This window comes from Meles meles, chromosome 14 (assembly GCF_922984935.1).
Source record: "Meles meles chromosome 14, mMelMel3.1 paternal haplotype, whole genome shotgun sequence".
NCBI classification, from domain to species: Eukaryota; Metazoa; Chordata; class Mammalia; order Carnivora; family Mustelidae; genus Meles; species Meles meles.
Genome location: NC_060079.1, coordinates 55,121,985 through 55,148,135, shown reverse-complemented (window position 1 = coordinate 55,148,135; position 26,151 = coordinate 55,121,985). Strand labels below are relative to the sequence as shown.

The 26,151-nt window shown below is 38.7% G+C and overlaps 2 protein-coding genes across 4 annotated transcripts; one reads left to right on the top strand and one right to left on the bottom strand.

Moving 5' to 3' along the window:
• Positions 1 to 3,560: 3,560 nt before the first annotated feature.
• LOC123956076 (proline-rich protein 2-like) lies at positions 3,561 to 4,624 on the bottom strand. Its single transcript, XM_046028323.1, has 2 exons — positions 4,542 to 4,624; positions 3,561 to 4,350 (listed from the first exon to the last, which is right to left on the bottom strand). The coding sequence occupies exons 1-2, from the start codon at positions 4,622 to 4,624 to the stop codon at positions 3,561 to 3,563; spliced, it is 873 nt and encodes a 290-aa protein (XP_045884279.1).
• On the top strand, positions 3,649 to 24,443 carry FBXL3 (F-box and leucine rich repeat protein 3). 3 transcript variants are annotated; one of them, XM_045978105.1, is made up of 6 exons: positions 4,020 to 4,158; positions 5,346 to 5,547; positions 8,481 to 8,829; positions 11,413 to 11,535; positions 14,850 to 15,021; positions 21,941 to 24,443. In XM_045978105.1, the coding sequence occupies exons 3-6, from the start codon at positions 8,482 to 8,484 to the stop codon at positions 22,582 to 22,584; spliced, it is 1,287 nt and encodes a 428-aa protein (XP_045834061.1). In that variant the 5' UTR covers positions 4,020 to 4,158; positions 5,346 to 5,547; position 8,481; the 3' UTR covers positions 22,585 to 24,443. The 3 variants fall into 3 exon arrangements, with proteins under 3 accessions (XP_045834062.1, XP_045834061.1, XP_045834060.1); XM_045978106.1 differs by lacking the exon at positions 5,346 to 5,547 and having other exon boundaries at positions 3,649 to 4,158; XM_045978104.1 differs by lacking the exons at positions 4,020 to 4,158; positions 5,346 to 5,547 and adding an exon at positions 4,173 to 4,763.
• The last annotated feature ends 1,708 nt before the right edge of the window (positions 24,444 to 26,151 follow it).

The following is a 26,151-nucleotide window of genomic DNA, read 5'->3' as shown; positions in this document are numbered from 1 at the left end:
TTCCTCCCTCTCTCTCTGCCTGCCTCTCTGCCTGCTTGTGATCTCTGTCTGTCAAATAAATAAATAAAAAAAATAATAAAAAAAATATTAAAAAAAAAAAAAAGTTCTTCCAGGGTGGGCCTGGGTGGCTCAGTGGGTTAAAGCCTTTGCCTTGGGCTCAGGTCATAATCCCAGGGTCCTGGGATTGAGCCCCGCATCGGGCTCTCTGCTCAGCAGGGAGGTCCCTACCTCTCTCTGCCAGCCTCTCTGCCTACTTGTGATCTCCGTCTGTCAAATAAATAAATAAATCTTTAAAAAAAAAAAAGTTCTTCTAGGCTAGTAACACCCAGCACCACTTAGCAGAAGCAAACACAAAAAGCCTCTCTAGAGTGACACCCCCTCAACCAGGCTGCACAGGATTCCTACACCTAAAGCTTCACAGAAGATGAATTCACCACCCTAAATCATAAAATACATAAATAACAATCCACCATGAACAAACATTTACAAAAATCAAGATCAGACCCCCAATCATTTCATGCAATTAAAATGATTAAAGAAAAAAGAAAGAAAGAATTAAAAACAATAGAAAAGAACACTAAGAAAGATCAAGCAGATGTGAAAAAGAACCAAGTGTAAGTTTTAGAAACAAAAAACACCGGGAGAGATTGGCTTAACAGAAGCTATACTGATCTGAAGAAAAAATTAGTGACTTGAAAGACATATCTGAGGAGATCACAAAGATTTCAATACAGAGCAATAAAGATATAAAAATATGAAATTAAGGGGCACCTGGGTGGCTCAGTGGGTTAAGCCTCTGCCTTCAGCTCAGGTCATGATCTCAGTGTCCTGGGATCGAGTCCCACATCGGGCTCTCTGCTCAGCAGGGAGCCTTGCTTCCTCCCTCTCTCTGCCTGCCTCTCTGCCTACTTCTGATCTCTCTCTGTCAGATAAATTAAAAATTAGAAAAAAAATTTTTTTAAAAATATGAAATTAAGAGATAAGGAGGCAATCCTCTCATGCAGAATAATTCCCAGCAATTTCTGTAGACATTCCTCTCCTTCACAGAGATGGAGTATAACTCCCCAACCCTTTAGAATGATCTGTGCTTTGTGATTTCCTTCCAAACAGTACAGTATGGAAACAGAGGGGAGAAAAGTAATTTTGTAGCGGAGCAACTTGACCTCACCCTAATGAATGTCAACTCCAAGAGGGATTAAGTCCTTTTGACAATATGATGTGATGAGGTTGGTACTTTATACATTTGTGATCTTTCTTCCAAATAATCCTACCCTCAGTCTAATCATGAGAAAAACAAGAGAAAAACCCTGATTGCAGAACACTATACAAAACACTGAATCCTAGAGCAAAACTCCTAACTGTGAAAGTCATTAAAACAAGGAATGATTACAGTGGTGTCTTGGTAGGGACTCAACATAACCTAATCTATCTTAACCAGTGAGGGTCAAGGTGGGTGTGGAGATGGGAAGAGCCTGTCCCTGGCAGATGGGGGACATTGTAGAGAATTTTAAAACAGTAGTAATGCTGATAAGTGTTGGTTTGCTTTTTATTATCACATGTATTGGCAATTCTAAACAGGGTTGGCAATAAAAGATTCTGTGCTCGACGGAACTACTCCATAGCCACCCTCTTCCTTCCCTGTCAGTGGCACTGATCTTAACTAATACAACTGACAAATATAAGTAAGTGTTGACTGGTTTAAAAATAAACACAAGTTGTGGCGCCTGGGTGGCTCAGTGGGTTAAAGTCTCTGCCTTCAGCTCAGGTCATGATCCTGGGGTCCTGGGATCAAGCCCCGCATTGGGCTCTCTGCTCAGCGGGGAGCCTGCCTCCTCCTCTCTCTCTCTGCCTGCCTCCTGCCTACTTGTGATCTCTGTCAGTCAAATAAATAAATTAAAAACAAAACAAAACACAAGTTCCAAAACACAAGTTACAAAAAGGTAAAATAAAATAATGAAAAAAAAAAACAGTAACAGGGAAGGAGAGGGAACATTCAACAGATGAAATGTGTCTAGATCCTTATCTTCTTTAGGGGCAGGACAGACGGTGATGAGGATTTTTTTTTTTTTTTAAGATTTTTATTTATTTATTTGACAGAGAGAGATCACAAGTAGGCAGAGAGGCAGGCAGAGAGAGTGAGAGGGAAGCAGGCTCCCTGCCGAGCAGAGAGCCCGATGCGGGACTCGATCCCAGGACCCTGAGATCATGACCTGAGCCGAAGGCAGCGGCTTAAACCACTGAGCCACCCAGGCGCCCCGGTGATGAGGATTTTAAAACAGACTACGACTGGAGTATGAGAGTTTGAACGTAATACAATATATCCTGGTTATATTTGGTGAATTGGTTTAGTGTGTTTTGTCAATTATTGATACTGTTAAACTCGCTTTAAATATATGGGCCTGATTTGATTTACCTGTTTTTCTTTCATTAATAATTATCATTGCCTGTCTTAAACTTCCTGTTGTCCTTCATCATTCATCACTGAGCAACCTAGAAAAATGCTGCCATTCAGGTACATCCACATTATTATGTTGCTAGAGACTGTTCCATTTGACCTGAAGATCAGATAGCCAGGCCCTCAAAGAAGAACCGCTGGCATTTTCCCACTCTGAATCTTAGTGTAATTTTACACCTGACTTCCAAGAGTGAATTCTGGGGACCCATAGAAGAGTAGAGCCCTGGTTGGGGACCACTGCTTCCAGGCTCTGACACATGGGTACGATCACGGAGAAGACCTCTTGGGGTGAAAAATCACTTTCCTTTTATTTTGGGGGGAGGCGAGAGGGACGGTACATGACTCAAGTTATGATTTTGTACCCAAGGACATTTCTAACTTTAAGAAAACACAGTATCTAAAAACCTACACTTTTAAAACAAGTTAAGCAGGTAGCACTTAGACCCAAAGACTCCATGACTGACTCAAGGCTTCACCTGTAGGTTATCTTTTAAATAACCATCTTCTCCTTTATACTTTCTCATTGTGTTTCAGAAAGCTGTTTACAAATTTCAGTAGTCTATCCTACTTTATAAAGGTGGTTTTTAACAAGTAGTAACTCTGACGACCAAAAGCGTTTTTTAGAGAAATTGGAAAATACAAAATTTTAAGTATAAAAATCGTTTGTAATCCCAACGTTATCACTGCCAACCATTCTTCCCTGATCCCCCGCAGCTTTTTGGGTGATGGACACTGGGGAGGGCATGTGCTATAGTGAGTGCTGTGAACTGGGTAAGACTGACCATTCACAGACTTGTACCCCTCAAGCAAATGAAACATTACGAGTCAAACAAACAAACAAACAACCCCTTCTGGACTTAGGCCGTGTGTCAGTTTTCAGAGACTGTATTTAACCTCTCGGACTCCGCGGGGCAGGCGTGGCCTTCCCAAGCCCAGCTCCGCAGCACGCAGGTGTGTCCGCTGTAATCAGCTACAGGTTATCGTTTTGCGGAGACACCGCTGTGGAGTGGTCCGCAGCTGCGGAGACACTCCCTCCTTTCTCCCTTCCTGCTCCACCTCCCTAAACTTTCCAGTTTCAACCGCAGATAGTTTTTTAGCCATCTAGCTAGCTCCAGCCCTCCCACACTGGCTTCAAAACGAAGAACCCCCTAAAAGTAGCAGTAGCGACTGGGGGAGGAAGACAACAGACTCTCCCGGAACCTGGAGGCGGAGGCCCCCAGCAGTACCGAGGGTGCGCGCTCCCGGCGGGCGCAGCCCACTGCCGCCTTCCCCCGCCCTCCGCGGGCGCGCCCCAGCGGACACGCGCCCGCCCCCTCGGGCGGAGACGCGCCGGGGAAAGCGCGCGGCCGCGAGCCCCGGACGCCATTTTGGAGTCGCTGTCTGGGCCGAGGCGGTGGGGACCTACGCGGTGGCCGCGGCTCGCTGAAGGAGTCTCGCGGCGACAAGGGGTCCCAGAAGGAGGACGCGGGCAGCGCGGGACTGAGAAAGGAGGCTTCTCCTGGGGCAGCCAGAGCCGCAAAGGTGGAGCCGGGTTGGCGCTCGCCTCGGGACCAGAGTCTCGGATGCGGGCGGATCGCGGCGGGCCGCGGCGGCGGGAGCGCAAAGCGGGGCTCCCGGGGGGCTTCATGTGAGAGCCGCGGGACCAGCCGCCGCCGTCCCCGGAGTCCGGGGTGGTGTGTGGGGGAAGTCGCCCCCGGCAGCAGGTAACGGCGGGAGGGGCAGGGCCAGAGCCCCCCTGTGACGGCGGGGCTGGGGTGCGTCCGCCGACCTTCGTGGGCAGCGGGGCGGGTAGGGGGCGGCGGGTCCCAGGCGCGTGCTCGCTGCCCCTCGGGAGCGTCGGGTGGGGCGCGGCGCCCAGACCTTGGAGCCTGCTTGGGGGCGTTTCCCCGCGATGCCTGCTTCAAAACATGTCAACAAGGCGTGGTGCGTGTGCGGGCTCGGGGCCGCTGTCGCTCGCTTCTGTTACCCTTGGCAGGGATTGGTGACAGGCACCGTAGAGCTTGCGCTGTGCCGGGCTCTTCCCGGCGTGGGCTGTGCCGGTGCGTGTAGTGTGAAAAGCGAGGGGCGTTAAGATGTCAAAACAGACTGCCCTGGGTGGAGCGCGTGAGAAATGTCAGGGAGAGCCAATCCTTGGAGGTGGCGCAGGAGGAGAGGACGCTGCGGCCCCATAGCCAAGTGGAAAACTTGGTCAACTTGTGATGAGCAGCTTCGCGCCAGCCTTAGGCGTGGGCAGCGTTTCAGGTGAAGTTGCAGACGCAGAACAGGAAGCAGCCTATTAAATGATTGACATGCATCTCCAAGCTAAGAGGTTAGATTACTATTATTTTGTTGCTGATGATACTCAATCCAGTGCCCCAAATCTTTTAATTAGTTTCCTTTTTTCGCCTTCTTTTGAAATATTTATAAAAATGCCGCCCATTCGGAGTTTCCTGCAAATGACTGCTGCACACATTTTCACCACCGCACTCTTCTACCATTTAGTTCCAAGAATTAATCTCTTCCCACTGTTTTTTTCTTGCATTCCAGCCGAAGAATGCAAATTAATTTTGATATTCTGCAAATTAATTTTGATATTCGTCAAAGCAGAACAGAAACGGAAAGGAATGTGATGCCGCAACAGGCTTTTTAGAGCTTAGTACAAATGGAAATGGGTTTTTTAAATTACTACATGCACAGTTTACTGAAAGTGCTTAATACAAATCGTGGACACAGCGGAGTGTTTTCCTCAACTCTTCTTTCATGAACCAATTTACTGCTTCTTTCAGAGTGTATGGAAATGTTAAGAATTAGTTCAGTAACTCCGTGCTGTGCTCAACTGGTCTGTAGTTTTACCTCATTAGTGTTTTTGTTTTTGTTTTGTTTTTCCTTTGGTGCATCATGGTATTATCAGTCCCAACAAATGTTCTTGGGGCCTAAGTTGCATGAATTATTTGGGGCTTGGAGAAGTTGCAATTGGAAATGGAACTGCTGGAGCCCTGAAGAAGCCTGATTTTGGTGCTCTGCAAAGTGTCATTGACATTTATTGTCCAGCTTCTTCCTCTGCACTCCTCCTGTTCAAATGTAGGAGGTGTTTTCACTTTGACTAAAAGGAGGTAAATTATCGATGTAAATTTTTTGCAGACTGGTGGATGCTTTGAATTGTTTAACTTCCTATACAGCAGAGCTTCATGTGTACATAGGTTTAATTAAATACTTTTAGAAGCAATATAAACTTTTGCATGAATAAATGAGATCATCTTGGAAAAGATTGACATTTAAAAATTGTATTAGGTGTCTACAGTGTTCTTTTATTTTCATGCATGAATGAAAATACAGAGAACCATTTTTATCAGCATTGGGCCTTGCATTTTTTTCTGTTGCTGTATACTATAGTTCTGACATATTAGACTTTTGTTCAGGTATTCATAAACTAGTAAGTGCTTAAAATATACTTTGGCGGGGCGCCTGGGTGGCTCAGTGGGTTAAGCCACTGCCTTCAGCCCAGGTCATGATCTCAGGTCCTGGGATCGAGTCCCGCATTGGGCTCTCTGCTCAGCCGGGAGCCTGCTTCCCTCTCTCTCTCTCTGCCTGCCTCTCTATCTACCTGTGATCGCTCTCTGTCAAATAAGTAAATAAAATCTTTAAAAAAAAAAATACTTTGGCAATTATACAGTCTTATATCTAGACCAAGAGATACTATTCCTCAGTGTTGCATATGTCTTTTTTATATGTCACCTTTTTTTCTCCACTCAACTTGGAAAGGTATTGAAACATACTTAAAATGGCTGTAGTGACAAAAGAAAGTAACTATTGTTAGCATCAGCAAAGTGTTATCAAAAATAATTGTGTAAATAAGGCTGTCATTTTATTTTTGTTTATATGTCCCTATATTCTAAAGTAAAATGAATTATTCCATCTGTAAGATGAATAATTATGGTTTTAGAAGATTTTCTCCAGAAGCAGGCAATCAGCATTGTATAATAAGGAGTAGAAGTTATAAAGACAGCTTCATTCTTTTTTGAAACTCTGCATCTCAAAATTATGACTAGTTTTAGGCAGTCAGAAGAGAAATTATAAGCAAAATTATGAATGTGCTGGGTAGCAGACTCTTTGTTCTTTGACCCAAATTTTCTATGCTAAAATTAAAGTAAGCCTCCAGGATAAGGTAGAGCTGAAAAATGGGTCATAATGAGTGTTACCTCAGCCTCTAGTGGGACGTTATTACTAGAAGAGGTTTTTTTTTTATATATTAAAGATTATGTTGTAGATTATACCAACCTTTTCTGTAAACACATTAAAAAATATATTCTTACATTAACACGCAAGTTTTAATCTTCCATAAAACTACCCTCTTGCCATCACCTCTGTCATTCTGTTTTCTCCTTTCCCCTCCCCTTGCTGGTTGTTTACTTTAACTCACATATTTGGAAGTAGGATCAGTGAGGAATGTAGTTCATTTATTGCACATGGGCTAAGACCTGGGTAGATTTTTAATGGCATGAAGGGGCCTTTGCCATTCTTCCTTTCAACTCCCAGTCCTCTTTCACAAGTTTTGCTGGCTGCTGGATAGAGAGTCTACAGAGACATACTTGGTTAAGAGTCATGCATATGTACATCCTTCATCCCACACAAAAATCAGAAATTCTTACACACTCATATGCCAGAAGAAGGGAGTTGGAGCCACAAGCCATTCTTTGCAAAAGCTGTGACTCCAAACCACTACCCTGCCAGAACTATTCTCTAGAGATAAAAGTCTTGCAGGCCTAAACTAATAGGGGTACTAGTGATTGGTCTGCACTTACCCCTTTAGTTTGGATCATGCGGTACTTATTTTTTAATTTGGTGTACTTATTTTTTAGTTTGGTAGTTATTTTTCTGAATAACAAATCAAAACAAGACCTCAAAAAAAAAAGACCTCTTTATCTGATTACACCTGTAATGCCACCACTATTATAATCCCATTACTATATTATTAATGTAATATAATACAGTATAATCCCACTTATTATAGTTACATTAATACGGTAAATCTACTTCCAGCATGTGTTTCTCATACATAAGCATGTGTTCTTGCACTTTCTCACACATACTTCATTTCTATGTCACACACTAATGTCTTTAATGCTGGATTGCTTTCCTGTACCTGAGTTCAGCATTCTCTATCTCTTTTGAAGCCCTCATGCTGTGTAATTTCTCACAAGAACTCTGTGTGTTATTATCCCCACTTTACAAACTGAAGTGCACAGGAAGGTCAATCAAGTAATTTGTTCGAGGCAGTATAACCATGAGAGGTAGAGCTACAGTTCAAACCCAGGGAGCTTCATTCCAGAGCCCATTCTCTTAATCATGCTAGTGTTTTGCAACAATCACTATTTCAAAGAAACAAATGGAATGAAGGTAGTACATATACACAGAATAAATACATACCTGGTTCAGAAATACAATTTAGGGTAAATATTGCAATAGTAAGTGATATGTTGGAAGAAGAAACCACATTTTGGACCAAACAATGCATAGTAGGGGGGTGGATTTGCTTATTTTAAGCAAAGATTGGGTCTGGTAGTAATGCATATCACAGACTATTCATTGTGGCTACCTAATTCAAGTCCTTTCTAGAGGTTCTTGGGACTGTTGTCTCTTTAAATTTAAGAACTCAAATATAGCAGGTATCCTTAGATGACTTTTAAGAAACCTTTGGGAAGTGTCACTGTAGATTCTTTTTTATATTCCTTTTAGTTGACTGTAGTTTTTGAAATACAATTCTTGGTTTAGTTTCAAAATCAAGATACTTCCCCTCCCCCAAGTAGTATAGTATAAACACAGATTTAAAAACACCTGTATAGAATATTTAAATAACGGTTGGTCTCCACTGGCATTTTTCATTATATTTTGTTTTGATATTCTCCTTGAATCACTGGTCCAGTTCTTTCTACACGTTTGTGTTTCTATTTATGAACATAAATATGCATCTCAGTGACAGTGAGTATTGGATTTATTTGTATTCAAAAGTTAAATGTGGGAAAAAATGATGCATTTTTCTGAATAGGATGAAACGAGGAGGAAGAGATAATGACCGTAATTCATCAGAAGAAGGTACTGCAGAGAAATCTAAGAAACTGAGGACTACAAATGAGCATTCTCAGACTTGTGATTGGGGTAATCTCCTTCAGGACATTATTCTCCAGGTGTTTAAGTATTTGCCTCTTCTTGACCGGGCTCATGCTTCACAAGTTTGCCGCAACTGGAACCAGGTTTTTCACATGCCTGACTTGTGGAGATGTTTTGAATTTGAACTGAATCAGCCAGCTACATCTTACTTGAAAGCTACACATCCAGAGCTGATCAAACAGATTATTAAAAGACATTCAAACCATCTGCAATATGTCAGCTTCAAGGTAATAATTTAAATCTTTCTTTTAAAGAAAGAAAAACATATTTTGTTTTGGCTTTTTTGTCCTAAACCAATATGTCTTCCCCTGTCTTTAGAATATTGCCTTTTTAGAGAAAGTTCTTAAAAGATTGAGAATTTTAGCATACATTGGAAGCTGTCAGAAATAATTATATTTGAGCTAACTTACTCCACTGAGTCATAATTAGTGTTGATTTTTTTTAAAAGAACAGAAGTAACTACTGAATAAGTATAAATCATTTACCAAAGCTGACAGTCACATTGCAGTATTGTTAATTTGAGGAAAAATAAATGTACAATAAAATAAAAAATGTGGAGATTATGATTGACCAAAACTTAATTGCTATTACTATTTAATGGGGACTGAATTCTGATTTTTGATAGCTTTGTGATATGGGATCTTCAAAAAGAAAAGAGATACAGAAATATTATGTAAAAGATTCAGAAGAATATGTTTTAGAGAGAAATAGGCAAAGGTGTGTGGAAGAATGCCGAAGAGAACTGTTGATTTCTTTTTCATTGCCGGAAGGGACATACTGGAATTCATGCAGTGAGGAGAGAAATGAAGTTGGGTGGCTTTTTGAGATGTCTGGAATAGTTTAAGGAATCACAGTGGTTTATAGGAGTACAGAGGCTTATAATGTTTTGTTCTGAGGATAAATAATGGAATGTAGACATGTTTACTAAACCTTTACTATACCTAACAGTTGTTGAAAAGTAACACATGGCATACCTGATGACCCATAGATAGCAGTTGTTAAATAGGTCAGATTAAACCTAGATAAAGCATGGTTCTCAACCCAGAGTTCTTTGCCAAAACTAGTCTTGACTGCTCTCAAAGGTGTCATTCCTTCTTAGATCAAGATTACCTGCTTGTTCTTCCATATGTATCTGAAGAGGAGGAGAGAGGTGGTGATAGGAATGGTTGGGTGCGTTTGGCTGTCTTCCCAGAAAAATGCGCAAATGCTCTTAGTCTGCTGGGGGTATGACTGCTAGCTTTAGCAAGTAAAAATAGAAGATGCCTATTGAGTTTTGATTTTAGATAATCAACAAATAATATTTAGTGTAAATATATTCCATTCATTATTTGGGACATAATACTTATTTAAATGGATGTCCTGTATGTTATCTGGCAATCCTAACTGAGGGTAAGGGTGAGGGAATGGTGAGAGAATCAGACAAATCCTGGAACTCAAGTGTTGTCCCCTCCCCGCCATGAAGAAACTTCAAGAGACTTCCTTTGGTTTCAGTCATCTTTGAGTTGTCTGAAAGTATTCTATCAGAAATTTGAGAAAAGATGAGCATAATACATTAATCTCATAGGTCTAAAAACCACTTTCATCCAGGGGTTGGCTGGGTCAGTGTTACTCCTTTACAGCCATATGACACAATTCAGCTGTATCCAACTTGCATAACCCTTACAAAACCATCTTTCCTGTAAGTTTAAACATTTTTATTAGGGATTATTTATTTTTCTGAGAAAATAATTTCTGATTTACCGAAAGAGCCATACCGTAAGAGTCTCCTGAGCTCTCCTAATTATATTAGTGTTCAGTTTATCACTAACTAGGCCAGACAGGCGTGTAGTAATTATGAGTATAAAACTGTGGTTCTCAAACTTTATGTATATCATAAACACCTAGAGTGCTGGTTGAGACAAAGATTGCTGAGTCCCACCCCGAGAGTTTCTGATTGAGATGATCTGGGACAGGCCTGGGAATTTGCATTTCTAACTGGTTCCCAGGTGATGATGATGCTGCCGGTCTAGGGACTACACATTAGAACCACTTCTCTAGAAATACTTAGTCAAAGAAAAGTATTATAAACAGCTCTGAAACAGCTCGTCAATTTTACAACCAGCTCTTCAGAACCTTTTTGGGTTAAGGTAATGTACATCATTCTAGAAATGAAAGTAATATTACTTTCAACTGTTCTCTTTTAAGATGTTTTTTAGCCCATGGAACAACTAGAGCTCCTCCTCATATCCTACAGGAGTTTTTGTCCATATTACTCTTCCCCTAGGAAATGTTTCTGTGTGGGAGCAGCTGCTTCTCATTTGGTTCAGATTTTCATGCTTGACTGGTCAGATGTCCTCATTTTACTTCACATTCATCTTTCCGTTAATGTCGTTAGTGATGAATCCCAGGTTGTGATTAATTTGAACCTTTTGAGTAAATATTCATTCACTTTCTGGTGCCTTGAAACCTGTGTACCATAGATACTGTATTTGCATGTAGAATTAGATCCACTCCTAAATATATAATTATTTTTCAAAGGCTATAAATTCATGTGTTCCATTAGATTATATATTATGTAGTCAGTTTGGAATAAATAAACTTAAAAACCAAGTCCTTTATTGTATTATAACAAAATTTAAGTCTTGACAGTTGCACTTAAAATTTTTCAAGAAGACTCAGAAAAAGCTGACATTGTACATGAGGGTATATGATTGAAAGAATAAATATTAATTCTTTGTAATGTAATAAACTAATAACCTGCTTTTGAAAAATTAAGATTATACAGAGAAATGTAAATATAGGCATGGCTAAATGATCTGTTCTTTTTTAAGGTGGACAGCAGCAAAGAATCTGCTGAAGCAGCTTGTGATATATTATCACAACTGGTAAACTGCTCTTTAAAAACACTTGGACTTATTTCAACTGCTCGACCAAGCTTTATGGATTTACCAAAGGTATTTGCTGGTTATGTTATTGGTAGTTAATGAGAAACTGAATGAAGCCCTGCCCATTTCTTGTAGTGACAATGGGAGTGTAAGAAAAATAGTATACTCATTGGAAAACTGGTTACTGTTTAGATTGTTAGGCAATAGGATTTTTTAAAAAGCTTTTCCTTTTTCTGATCACCTTGTGCTTCTTGGTGGGAAAAGTTAGAGTGAATAATTTGCAGAGGGTGGGGCGCATGGGTGGCTCAGTGGGTCGAGCCTCTGCCTTTGGCCCAGGTCATGATCCCAGGGTCCTGGGCTGGAGCCCCCCGTAGGACTCTCTGCTCAACAGGGAGCCTGCTTCCCCCCCCCCTCCCCTGCCACCTGCCTCTCTGCCTACTTGTGATCTCTGTCAAATAAATAAATAAAATCTTTAAAAAAAAATTTGCAGAGGGTTCAACAAGACATCCTACAAGAGACTAAGTAAAACTGAGAAACAAGCATATTAGAAAAAGACATATAGCAGCTCCTTTTTGGACTTTCAGAGCAGATGATGAAATTATAATCAAAGAAAAGTAGACAGTGCCAGTAGTGAGAACAGGTATAGCTTACTTATAAAATCTTCTGGTAAATGTGTAAAGATTTATTCTTGAGCAAAAGTTGGTGCAGCTTGGATTAATGCATAGATTTTATTTAAAGAAAAGTTTTGTTTTGGTAAGGAGTTAACTATTTATATATATGTTCCAACATAATCCTACATATGATTAGATGGTATCTCTAATAACTAGTCTCTTAAAATAGAAAAATAAATATACATTTTAAAGATTTATTTAGTTTATTTTTATTTTTATTTTTTAAAGATTTTATTTGACAGAAGGAGAGCATAAGCAGGGGAAGCAGAAGGCAGGGAAGGGGAGAAGCCGGCTCCCTGCTGAGCAGGAAACCCGATGGTGGGGCTCAATCCCAGGACTCTGGGATCATGACCTGAGCCAAAGGCAGACACCTAACTGCCTGAGCTATGTAGGCACCCCTATTTATTTAGTTTAGAGAGAAAGCACATTCTAGTGGGAAGGAGGGGCAAAAGGAGGTGGAGAGGGGGAGAATCCCAAGCAGACTCCTCCCCCAGCGTGGAGCCCAATGTGCAGCCGGATCCCGTGACTTCGAGAGCTGAAATCAAGAATCAGATGCCCAACTGACTGAGCCACTTAGGTGCCCCAAGTGTGCATTTTTAGAAAGGCAATTGATAAAGGTCCCCTGAGTATGTTAGTTAATGTTGGGTAGATTAGCATCTAACAATAATTTGAAAGTTTTTTTTATCAGAGTACACTGCAAACTAAAATATAGATATCCATTTAACACACCTAACAGTTTAATTTACAAGGATGATTCAGGAAGAAATAGTATTCAGTTGAGTGTGTTACAACCCAGGTGGTAATAGAATGGAATATCAGTGACAAATGTATCACCAGTTGATTACAAAGTATTATTTGATGTTATTTTTTGAGAGAGCAAGCAGGAGCAGCTGGGGTCAGGGGCAGAGTGAGAGGGGGAGAGAGAATCCCAAGAAGGTTCCACGCCTCATGTGGAGCCCAGTATGGAGCTTGATCTCATGACTGTAAGATGATGACCCAGCCCCTACACACCCCTACCTACTTTATTTTTTAAATGGTTCTTTACATACGTTGGAGATAAAATGTTTTCCTCATTTAAGGTAAGGGGATGGGTAAGATATTCTGTTCAACATTTTAAGAATGTAAGTATGTGAGTCAGAGCACTGTGGTTCTCAAACTTAATGTGCATGAAAATCACCTGAGAAGCTTTTGAGATTTTTAGATTACTTTCCCTATCCTGAATTTCCCCCTCCTTTGAGCAGTACAGGAGATTCTGATTAAGTCAGAGTACTGACTTATATATAGGAAATTATATGTTCTGAATTGATTTTCTATGTACCTAATTAAAAAATATATAGTATAAAACATACCATATTAAAAGGTATTCTGAACAAATTTTATTTCCTTTTTTCTTGTTACTCAGGATTATCATACATGTCTAGTACTAGTACTTTACATTAGTAGTTTTTCTTTGGGTACTGTGATGCATCTGGTAGGATGGCTTCCTTAATTAAATGGGTCTAAGATGCTTATTATTAAGTTCTCCCTGCCTCCACCTTGACCCCCATTTTGGCTCTTGTAGAAGATTGAAATAGGGTGTTTCTATATCTTGGAAATCCTGGGAGAACAGAAGAGAACATAAAAGAAGTTGTATTTGACCAGAGATAAATCTGAGGGAAATGGGGAAAGGGCAGTGATACCATTATGAGTATACTAATGACATGTGACTGTACAAGGTATAATTGAGTTTGATGTCAAAGTATTAGGAGAAGATAGGTCAAAATTTAATTAGTTAACTAGTTACTTAATTGTAGGTGAAAAGAAAGGGAATGTGACCATGAAAATGGTGTTTCATTGTACTTCCTTGGCTGTTAGCCTGCCCTCATTCCTTTTAACTGCTGTAGTAAATTTATAAAGCTAAGTGGAGGGTGAGATTGGTTATGTAGAAGATGATATTGGAGCATATGTCTACCTCTCTTTCCTACTCCTGGATTCCATTGGTTTAGGGGATTCCAAGTTACATACTCTGACATGCTTTAATTCCTGCTATTCTGCAGTGGTTCCTTTAGGTCAGATTCCAACGTAATTACATGTATATAATAAGTGCAGTAATAATAATTGGTACATTTGTGGGGAAATACATTGGAATAAAATAGCTTGAAAATATTGTAGATAATTTAACATATTTAAAGGAGTTTTAAACTTGGAATTTTGTTTATGATTTTTCCTTATTTTAGAATCAAATTTTCTATAAGCTTTTATATTCCAAGTGAGTCTTTCATAGATTCTGAGTTGATTTTTATTATAATTTTAATGATGCTAATAATTGTTAATGTTTTAACGGTCATTATCAGACCAAAAAGAATGCAGTTCAGTGTAATAAAGCAATGGAGTAGGGTTTCCAGATAAGGTGATAGGAAGTATCTGAGAGGTATTCTTATCCTGGATTCTGTAATTTGTCTTTTACTCACCAGTGACTGTTGTGATTTAGAGACACTCACCCTGAGGCTTAAAATCTCTTTGTTCTCCTACAACCAAAAAGCTTTTCCTCAAAGATAACAAATAGTCACCTCTTTTTTGCCATATCTCCAACAACAGAGTGGAGGGATGCTACCCCTAAAATAGTTATGGAATATATCATTGGGGTTCAGATGGATCCTTATGTGAATTATATGAACACCCCTCTATTCTCTTTTATGAAAATTGCAACTTTTTTTTTTTTTTGCTTTTCAGTCTCACTTTATTTCTGCACTGACGGTAGTGTTTGTAAACTCCAAATCCTTGTCCTCGCTTAAAATAGATGATACCCCAGTAGATGATCCATCCCTCAAAGTACTAGTGGCCAACAACAGTGATACACTCAAGCTTCTGAAAATGAGCAGCTGTCCTCACGTCTCTCCAGCAGGTGTGTTGTTTTTTTGCCAGATAACATGTTAGTAAAATGTATTGATGGATTTATCAAATTAAAAACTGTGATCATTAACCTCACAGATCGGTCAATATTATTTCATCTTTTTTGTATAAACATTTAATATTAATGTCATAATATAATAACATAAAGTCTGTAGCATTCCTAATCTAAACACTTAACTTTCAATTTATTTTCTACTCTTTATTTGGCAACTTGTGTCCAACCTGTTCAAGAAAATGGACATATTAAAAAAAAAAAAAGTATTAGATCTGCCTGAGGTTGCCCATTCAGGTAAGATAGAATTTACTCTAATTGTAGTTGAGCCAGCAGGGTGTAGGTTTTGAATCAGAGCAATTTCGAAATTGCTTTTCTTCTCACTGTGTAGAAGGAGGAGAACTATGCTAAAGTTGCCGCCTTAGATTTTGCAAGATAACCCTTTTCTTAAGTTGAGTTTTGGAGCTGAGAGCCCACTGAATGGGGAAGAGTATTAGGAAAGCTCTTTCCAACTTTTATATAATTTTCTAAGCATTACTACATTATTCAGTTTGAGATCCTTTAAATTCCAAATGGTTCATATTGTAAAGTAAGTATAAACTTGAACTTGGTATTACTACTCCCTGAAGCTTCACTTGTGATACATCCTCCCACTGTTGACATCCCTCCCAGTCTTTTGGCTGTGTTCTTTGGGAAACCTGTTTTTAAGGCTGTTAAATCCTTGATGTCATTATAGGATACTCCCACCTTCTTGCCATGACTAAAGCCTGGCCTTCCCCCAAGAAAATGATTTCCTTTTGGATGGAGACTACTTACTTGTTGTCCATGTGTCCTACATGGAGGGTCTTGGTGATTGGAATGGCTAGGTGTATTGCAGTATTTCCCTAGTTGATTCTGCCACTTCCAGATTACTGCCAGATTACTACTGAAAGTGATAATCTAATAAAAGAGAATTTAAGAAGAATGGACCTTTGGCACTTACTTCTAATGTGACCTTGATCACATTTTCTATCTACTATATAGGTTTGCTGTGAGAGCATGGTCCACATTTCATAGCTTCATAATGTACAAGGTCCTTTGTATCCTGACCTCCTCCTGTCTCTTTAATCTTGTTTGCTATTCATTTACCTTCCACTTTTACTTGAGTCCTATATAACTATGGTTCTTAGTCCCTGTGTATGCGTTAATACACTATACTTTGTGGAATTCAGTTTTTCTCCCACTTCTTCCTCTAGCTACCTCGAGGCCTGCCTTCAGAATTTGGTTTTGTTCTTATTTCCTCCTCTCTGGTTTAATTCCCCCATGTGTTGTTTCCATAGTACTCTGAACATAACTTACAGTACTTCGCATACTATACTATACTAAGAGAGCCATTAGGTCTCTAATTTCTCTGTGAGACTGTGAGTTCATTATTCTCTTTATCCTGGTCCATCTCCTGTTCATTTATTTTTATTAAATATATACACATCAATTCTGATAGTATGTATAAACTTGTGTGGTCTTACCTGATGGCTTTGGGCAAGTTGTTTGTTCAGAAAGGGAAATTTAAGAGTACTTGTAATGCTTTTTAATTTAAGAGTATAACCATAGAGAATTTCAGTTTAAAATTTAACATATTTGCATATTTTCTTTCTATCCATATTTTGCATATTGGGACGATTCTTTCTCTAAATTGAAATTAAGGGCTATTTTCTATTCTTTCTTCACTGAATATTTTATCAGACTTTTTTCCCATTTCATATAGTCCTTATAATTGTCTACTTGCTTGATTTCTAGGCACCATTTGATACTAGTGACTTGACTGATACTGTACTCTTGATTTTCCTCCTTCTTCTCTGATTTTTCCTATCATTTCTTTTGCTAATTTTTCTTTTCTTTCCTTAAATTTTGGTGTTTCACTGTGTTCTGTGCTGGGTCTTTTTTTGTTTTACTCTGCACTGTGGGCTGTGTCATGGTCATCTATGGCTTCAGTTTCATTCTGTCTGTTAACACTTGCCAGTTACAGTTACTCTGGAACTCCAGAGCAATGTGTGGAGCTGCCAGTGGCCCAGTTGCTCTGGAGTGTCTCACTGGTACTTCAGACTAATAATGAACTTTCTTTTCCCTCTATCCAAATCTCTCGCTTTGTCCTGTGTGCTATCTCGGTAAATGGTACCATCCATCCTAGTTGTCAGAGACCTGACTGACAACATTGATTCTTTCCTGCCCTTTCTGTATCCCTTCAGTCACCAAGGTCTGGTGACTCCCATCACTAAAGTATGGGAGTCTTGAATCTCTAGGCTAGGGACTGAAGATTTGTGTCGATCCCTTCTCTGGCCCCTCATTCATGTTGCTGAAGCCCTAAGCTGCAGTGTGGTGGTATTTGGCATTGGGTTAGGAGAGTAGTTAGGTCATGAGGGTAGAGCTCTCATAAATGGGATTAGTGCCCTTGCAAAAAGAGACAGGAGAGGGGCACCTGGGTGGCTCAGTGGGTTAAGCCACTGCCTTCGGCTCAGGTTATGATCCCATATGTGGGATCAAGCCCCACATTGGGCTCTCTGCTCAGCGGGGAGCCTGCTTCCCGCCCCCCCTCCCCGACTGCCTCTCTGCCTACTTGTGATCTCTGTCAAATAAATAAATAAAATATTTAAAAAAAGAGAGAGACAGGAGAGAGAGGATCTCTTTTTCACCATGTGAAGACTAGCAAGAAGGTGGCCATCCACAAGTCAGCAAGAATTGCGGTCCTCACCAGAACCCAACCATGCTATTAACATATTGATATTGAACTTCCAGGCTCCAGAACTATGAGGAATAAATGCTTATTACATAAGCCACCCTGTGTGTGGTATTCTGTTAAGCAACCTGAACTAAGACACTCTACTTTTCTTCATCTCCACTCTTACTACTCTAGTACAGGCCCCCATCTTTGTGTCTTTGTATGCAGTGCCCTCTGTTTTTGTTGTTGTTGTTGTTGTTGTTGTTGTTGTTTTTGAGATTTACTTATTTTAGAGCAAGAAAGTGACAATGTGAGCATGATTGGGGTGGGGGGGGGGAGGAGCAGAGGGAGAGGGATAAGCAGACTCTGTGCTCATTGAGGAACCCAATGTGGAGCTCAGTCTCATGACCCTGAGATCGTGACCTGAGCTGAAGTCAGGAGTATGTCTGATGCTTAACCGACTGAGCCACTCAGGTGCCCTGGTGCAGTACCCTCTTAAACTGATAACCTAACTTGCAGCCTGCTCTTCTTTAGTGTGATTTCCATGTTACAGACAGAATAATCTTTCTAAAATACAAATCTGATCTTTTTCTCCAGTTTTCTTCACTACTTGTCACTATGCTTTATGTAAGATCCCAACTCTTTACTGAAGCTGAAAAGGTTCCCATATAATCTAGCCCTTGCTTGTCTATTGGGTTTCATCCGTAAAGTGTTTTACTTGCATCACTGTATGTTGAGCTCTTAGAAGGCTGTTTTCTTCCATGTCTGGGTGTTCACACAGGAAATACTATTCACTTTCCTTCTCCCTCACTTTTTGCCCTCACTTGATCCTTCTAATTCTTTATGTCTCATTGTGTTAGTTCTGGAAAATTTCCTGGATTCCCTTGTTACCACTCCCAGAATATTCCTTTTTTTTTTTAAAGGAATTTTTTTTTAAGATTTTATTTATTTATTTGACACAGAGATCATAAGTAAGCAGAGAGGCAGGCAGAGAGAGCAGGGAAAGCCGGCTCCCTGTTGAGCAGAGAGCCCGATGGCGGGACTTGATCCCAGGATCCTGAGATCATGACCTGAGCTGAAGGTAGAGGCTCAAGCCACTGAGCCACCCAGGCACCCCCAGAACATTCTTGTTTCATTATCTGCTGCCTTCTCTCAGGATAAAGATGTTTTGTTCATGTTGTATTTTATTGTCCTAAGTCCAGTGCTTAACATGTAGACACTAATTAAGTATCAGCTGAATCAACATTTAGTTAGTCAGTATTCTGTGTTGTTGATAAGCCAATGTTAGTCTTATAATTCTTTTAAGGTTGGGTACTTGTTTCTACATTTTTACTGTGCACCTAGCAGTTTGCTTCTACCAATTACTTCCATAGGACAGAGGATTAAGTAGAACTAGGTCAGAGGGTCTGAATCTTTATGCTTTTTACCATTTTTTTTCTTCTAATTGAGTTATGTGAATTTATATAATACCACCAATAATGAATTTCTGTACAAGTTATAGCATGTATCAGTGTTTCATTTCTTTTTATTGGCAAGTGATACTCCTTTGTATGGCTATATACCATGTTTATCTGTTCATTTGATGGATATTTGGGTTTCCACCTTTTGACTGTTAACAAACAATGCTGCTGTGAAAACTCATGTAAGAGTTTGTGTGGACATAAGGCTTAATTTCTTTTGGGTATATACCTATGAGTGGAATTGCTGAGTCATATAGTAATTGTTTGAGTTTTCTATTGCTGTGTAACTAATAACTGCAAATTTAGTAGATTAAACCAACACTGATTTAGAAGGATCACAGTTCTATAATGCAGAACTATAGGCCTTGCTCAGTTAGCTTGTCTGCTTAGCCAGAGAAGTTCTGAGTCTGACTCCTTTTCTGCAACTGGCCAGAGCAAACTCAGCTTTTAAAGGACTCATGTGATTAGAGCGAACCACCTAGACAATTTTACTGAAGCCAGCTCTACAGTATAACATAACGTAATCATAGGGGTGGTATCTTACCACATTTACAGGTTCCAGGTGGTAACGTTGTGGAATCTTGGGGATCACTTTTAGAATTATGCCTGCCACAGCTGCTTTAATAGTTATCAGATGGTGTCTCAGTTTCTTTTATTTACATCTTTGGTTGCCATTCCCCAAGTATTTGTTTTCTTTTTATATTAGGCTTTATGAGATTGTAAAGAACAGATATCAGGTTATCTTGGATAATGATTTATTTCAAAGTATATACACACCTTATGGAGAGTGGAAACTTTGCTGTGGCTAAAAGCACAGATGTCATTATGTTACATTTTGTGTTATGTGTTATGTGTTGTGTTATGTTATGTTACACTATGTTATGGAAGCCTGGGTAGCTCAGTTGGTTAAGCATCTGCCTTTGGCTCAGGTCATGATCCTAGCTAGAGTCCCAGGATGGAGTCCCGAACTAGGCTCCTTGCTCAGTGGGGAGCCTGCTTCTCCCTCTGCCTCCTGCTCCCTCTGCCTGTGTTCTAAAATAAATGAAGTCTTTTTAAAAAATTTAGGATTTTATTTTAGAGAGAGTATAGTGGGGAGGGGCAGAGAGAGAGGGACAAACAGACTCTGAACTGAGCATGGAGTCTGATGTAGGACTCCATCCCACAACCCTGAGATCATGACCTGAGCTGAAACCAAGAAGCAGACACTTAACTGACTGAGCCACCAAGGTGCTTCAGCACAGATATCTTTTATCCCCTCTTTTGTGACTCTTACACTGGTGATTCAGTTTATCTCTTCACTGATTGTATTGCCTATATTCTCCTTCCACTGCTATTAAACTTTGTCTTATTGGTCCCTCTCTGTCTTGTCACTTCTCAAGCAGTAGTTAAACACATGAACTTAAGAGTCACTCAGTCTGTGTTTGAATTCCAGCTTTGCTGTCTTTAGCTGCATCAGCTTCAAAATAGAAATAATACTTATTTTTCTAGGTTTTTTTTTTTGAGTATTCATGGGATAACATATCAAGTATCTGACATATCATAATTACACAATAAATAGATAATGTGATGTGTGTTTTGTTTCTATCCTTGTTTCTAAATACAAGAAATAAATGGTTTGAATGGATCATTTATCAAGTAGTACAGGCTCTCTGTTTGGGGTAGAATTTTTATACTAGGCCACTTCAGAGATCAGGTACTCACCTTTGGTAAGATCTGCTGATAGGGGTTTGGGGCAGTTCTGAAGCACAGTGCTCTGAGTTTAGGGAAACATTTATAGAAGTGCTTTCTGGATATGTTAGAATATGTTAGTTATATTTAATATTTCTGTTCATGTGAATTAGTAACCTTGGACTCATTTATCTAGTGGTATCTTGCACTATTAGCAGTTAAAACTCTTTGTTGCTCACCTATTAGAAATATTTTTTAAAAATTTGTCAAATTTTTTATTTAAATTACATTGATTCTTTTATATGGCTTTGCCTTTTTTTTTCTTTTTAATTAGGATTAAGTTTTCAGTTTAAAAAAATGTCCTTTGGCCTCTATAGCAATGATCACTTTTCTTGGCTTAACTTACAAGTTGGGTGTTAATAATAAGTTTTTTAAAGAATATGGCATTGTCCATGCATAATGGGTATACTTTACTAAGTAAGTTATGGAATATTAACATATAGCTAACACTTGAGCAACATGGGTTTGAACTTTGTGGGTCCACATGTGGTTGTTTTTTTTTTCCCCAATAAATACAGACATATACTATAAATATATTTCCTGTTACGATTTTCTTAGTATTTTCTTTTTTCTAACTTTATTGTAAGAGTGTAGCACAAAATATATTTAACATACAAAATATGTATTAATTGACTATGTTATCACTAAGGCATCTGGTCAACATTAGGCTATTAGTGAATAAGTGTTGGAGGAGTCAAAAGTTATGCACAGATTTTTAACTGTACAAGGGTCAGTGTCCCTAACCTTGGTGTTCAAGGGTCAACTCTATTAATAATTTATGATATAAGTTGTTAAGTGAGCTTCACGTTCTTTTTAAGGTGTCAGATTTAGAATCTGTCTCATTTTGTTAATAGAATTAGTAATAGGTTTTTAAATGTTTGTGACTTTCTGCTAATCCAACCATATAACTAAATTGTAGTTTTGAGATCAGAAAATATGTAAGCCTTTATTGTGAGACATGTACTTGATTAACTTTTTTGAACAGATATGAACTTGTACAAAAATTTGTAAATAATTAGCTCTTTTTTCTTTCAAGGTATCCTTTGTGTGGCTGACCAATGTCATGGCTTACGTGAACTGGCCCTGAATTATCACTTGTTAAGTGATGAATTGCTGCTTGCTTTATCTTCTGAAAAACATGTCCGATTAGAACATTTGCGCATTGATGTAGTCAGTGAGAATCCTGGACAGACACACTTCCATACTATTCAGAAAAGCAGCTGGGATGCTTTCATCAGACATTCACCAAAAGTGAACTTAGTGATGTATTTTTTTTTATATGAAGAGGAATTTGACCCATTCTTTCGGTATGAAATACCTGCCACCCATCTTTACTTTGGGAGATCAGTAAGCAAAGATGTGCTTGGCCGTGTGGGAATGACATGCCCTAGACTAGTTGAACTAGTAGTATGTGCTAATGGATTACGGCCACTTGATGAAGAGTTAATTCGCATTGCAGAACGTTGTAAAAATTTGTCAGCTATTGGACTAGGGGAATGTGAAGTCTCATGTAGTGCCTTTGTTGAGTTTGTGAAGATGTGTGGTGGCCGCCTGTCCCAGTTATCCATTATGGAAGAAGTATTAATTCCTGACCAAAAATACAGTTTGGAGCAGATCCATTGGGAGGTGTCCAAGCATCTTGGTAGGGTATGGTTTCCAGACATGATGCCCACTTGGTAGACTGAATGATGTAGGACATATGAATAACACCTTAATATTAAGCATATTGTATTATAATAAGAGTTTATATCCTGTAGTTCTGATGTAACTCCATTTTGTGGCATGGAAATTTGATACCTGCATTGAATATGTAAGGATTGTTATTGGAAGACCCATGGACCAGTTTTGGTCAGAAAACTTCATCTCTTTCTTTAGCCTAATAGCAATCAAAACTCAGAAGAAGTTTTTAAATGTGGTTCAGATCTGAAAGTAATAACCAGTTATGAAGATTAATAGTCTGAAAAAAACAAAACCTGTATCTTACAGTATCTGAGAAGTGGGTACTAATAGGTTTTCCAAAGTTATGTTCTCTATGCATTTTTTAAAAATGTAAACTTGACATTTCAGGGTCTTCAGTTATACATACACCTGTTATAAGGTGTTTAATATAGCTCAGGACAGAGCATTTTGTGAGAAAAATGTAGGATATGTCATATCGAATGAAAGAGATTGGTTGAATGTTCTGAAATATGTTACAGAGCTGTTTAAAGAGGTATGTATAGGTAATTGGATCTCATAGACAACTGGAAGTGTCACAGTGGTTATAGAAGGATAATAAACAGAGCCAAGATCAAATTAAAAGAAAAAAAAAAAACAGGAAGGGAGGCAGTGTTTAACTTTATATAAACTTTCAGGTTTGCTCTGTAATCTGCTAAACCATATAAATTCTCTTCTTTGATGTTACTATGTATGTGACACTTTGAGGCATCCTATGTAAAGTAAGGAATGCTTTACCAGTTCTCCTTGGTTTTGTTTATCTTTGTTTAAGCTAGTTTTGAAATATACAGTAATTGAAATGAAAAGCTTATCTATATAAAAAAGCCAAATTGAAGTAATTAAAGGTAGAACTTTAAAATGTTATAAATTATTTCCATGAAAGAATATTATTCTCCAGTGAATTTTAGTGATGGCTCATTTTTCCATTTTGGAATTAAATAGTTACATAAGTAGGGCTTTCAAAAACCACAAAAGGAGCACCAGTGTACAGTTTAGCATAAACAAGTAAACTTAAAAGAGGATATATTTAAGTTCATAATCATATTTTTGAGTAAATGTTGCTCAGTGGACTGGAAAATTTTAATAGAAAAATGTCTTAAGTTTTGTGATTGTTAATTTGTTTAAAACGCTGTTTTATATTATTTAAGTTAGGTAGCATTTTTATTACTTTCATATGAATAAAAGGTAATCCACACATTGCTGTAAAAATATTAAGTTTGGGGCTATATTTAGTTTTTTTAGGTATTATATAAGCTTTGATTCTGAGCACTAGTGCTAGTAGATACCACCTTTCCTAAGGGAAATTAGAATGATTTACCCCAATGGACTAATACAATAATGCTTGAAACATTTAGAAAGCATCTTGGTAATTATGGAAACTAACAGTCTTACAGATCTAATCTATTTTTTAAATAGATTACCTTCCTAAGAATAAAGTAAAAGGTGATTTTTCAAAGTCTTGGTATTCTGGCCACATATAAATGAGAAGAAAAAAGGCTGATCCAGACTTGGAAATTAAAAGCAATTATTGTAATATTTTCCCCTCTTACTAAATAGTAAATAGCTTTGTACAAGAAATACCTGTGTTAGTGGATGAAGCTTTTTTCCTTGAACAACTTTGGACAATGGATTTGACAGTACATAATGAGTTCTACTAACCAAAGCTTTATTTGGAAATGTACTTTTTTTGTACAAGTTGAAATAAATAATGCTTGAAATAACTTAAGTCACTTTATAAGCAAAATGCGTAGCACTTACTTTGTTTATACTGTAAAGTATATGTTAAATGCTTTTATCAATTTGAGAATAAAGATAGTTATTAACACTGTTGTATTATAATTTTTAAAAACTACCCTAACATATGTACTTGATTTTCCAACAAGTTAAGCGTACAAACTTATGGTTTTAGTTTCAGATTTGTATTTGATAAATACAGTGTTTAATATTAAGTTTATGGTAGAATGACTTTTTTTTTTTTAAGATTTTATTTATTTATTTATTTGACAGCGAGAGAGAGAGAGAGATCGAGAGATCACAAGTAGGCAGAGAGGCAGGCAGAGGGAGAGAGAGAGGGAAGCAGGCTCCCTGCCGAGCAGAGTCCAATGTGGGACTGATCCCAGGACCCTGAGATCATGACCTGAGCCAAAGGCAGCGGCTTAACCCACTGAGCCACCCAGGCGCCCTAGAATGACTCTTTTGAAGATGTAGTAAGTTTAGGCAAATGAAATCTTTTCTTGAGATAAACTCTGATGACCAAAGTGATAGGAAATAAAAATTGACCATGAAATGTAAATTTATTTTTCAAATTGTATAAAGAAAATGGTTAAATTAAAAAGAATAGACTCTGCTTTTAGAAGAATTATAAAAAGATGATTTGAAATAGAGGTTTTTTTAAAAGATTTTATTTATTTGACAGAGAGATACAGTGAGAGGGAACACAAGCAGGGGGAAGTGGGAGAGAGAGAAGTAGGCTTCCTGCTGAGCAAGTAGCCCAAAGAGGGGCTCTATCTGAGGACTCCTGGATCACCATCCAAGCTGAAGGCAGACGCCTAAGGACTGAGCTACCCAGGTACCCTTAAAACAATTCTTAAAAGTCTTTAAACCCAGGTAGTCTTTTCATAGAGAAATGTCTTCTATAAATCCATACAATCACAGTAGTTTTTTGTGTTTTTTAAGTTTTATTTATTTAGAGAGAGAGCTGGGGGGAGGGGCACAGGAAGAAAGAGTCCTAAACAGAGTCTGCTGTGCACAGAGCTTCACTGGGCTCTACCTGGGACTCAGTCTCATGACTGAGAGATCACAACTCTGAGTATGATGCTTAATGGTCTGCGCCATGCCACCCCAGGTGTCCCAACCAGAATAGTTGCTAAACTATTGAGATTATTTCATTTCCTGTCTTCACAGCTTCCAGAAAATAACTTTCCCTTGGTAATCTGGGCTATTTTAACAATACTATCAGAAAAAAACAAAAAACCAGGCACGACTAAAGATAGGTCAATTTACACATTTAAAGAAATTTTTATATTTACAGAAAAGGTTAGAATAGATAAATGGGAGGGGAGGGGTTGGTGTGAAGAAGGCTCCAGGCCTGAACTAGGTCCTACAAGAAGCTGTAAGCTGTACCCCATGCAAAATGGAACAGTCTTTGCAGACTCCAGCTTCAGTTTATCTGAGATTTTACTGTTATGAAGCAGCTAGAAAAATTTTACCTGCTTCGTGACACCCAACTATCCTTTAAACACAAGGACATATAGGACATAATAGATACAAAACCATTTATTCCAAAAGTGAACCAAGAGCATATCATTAATCAGTCCAGTAAAATGCTTTATTAAGAGAGAAATCACAAGAGAGGCAGGCAGAGAGAGAGGAAGGGAAGCAGGCTCCCTGCCGAGCAGAGAGCCCGATGTGGGACTCAATCCCAGGACCCTGAGATCACGACCTGAGCCGAAGGCAGCGGCCTAACCTCTCTTGTGATTTCTCTCTGTCAAATAAATAAATCTTTAAAAAAAAAATTTAAAATTTAAAAAA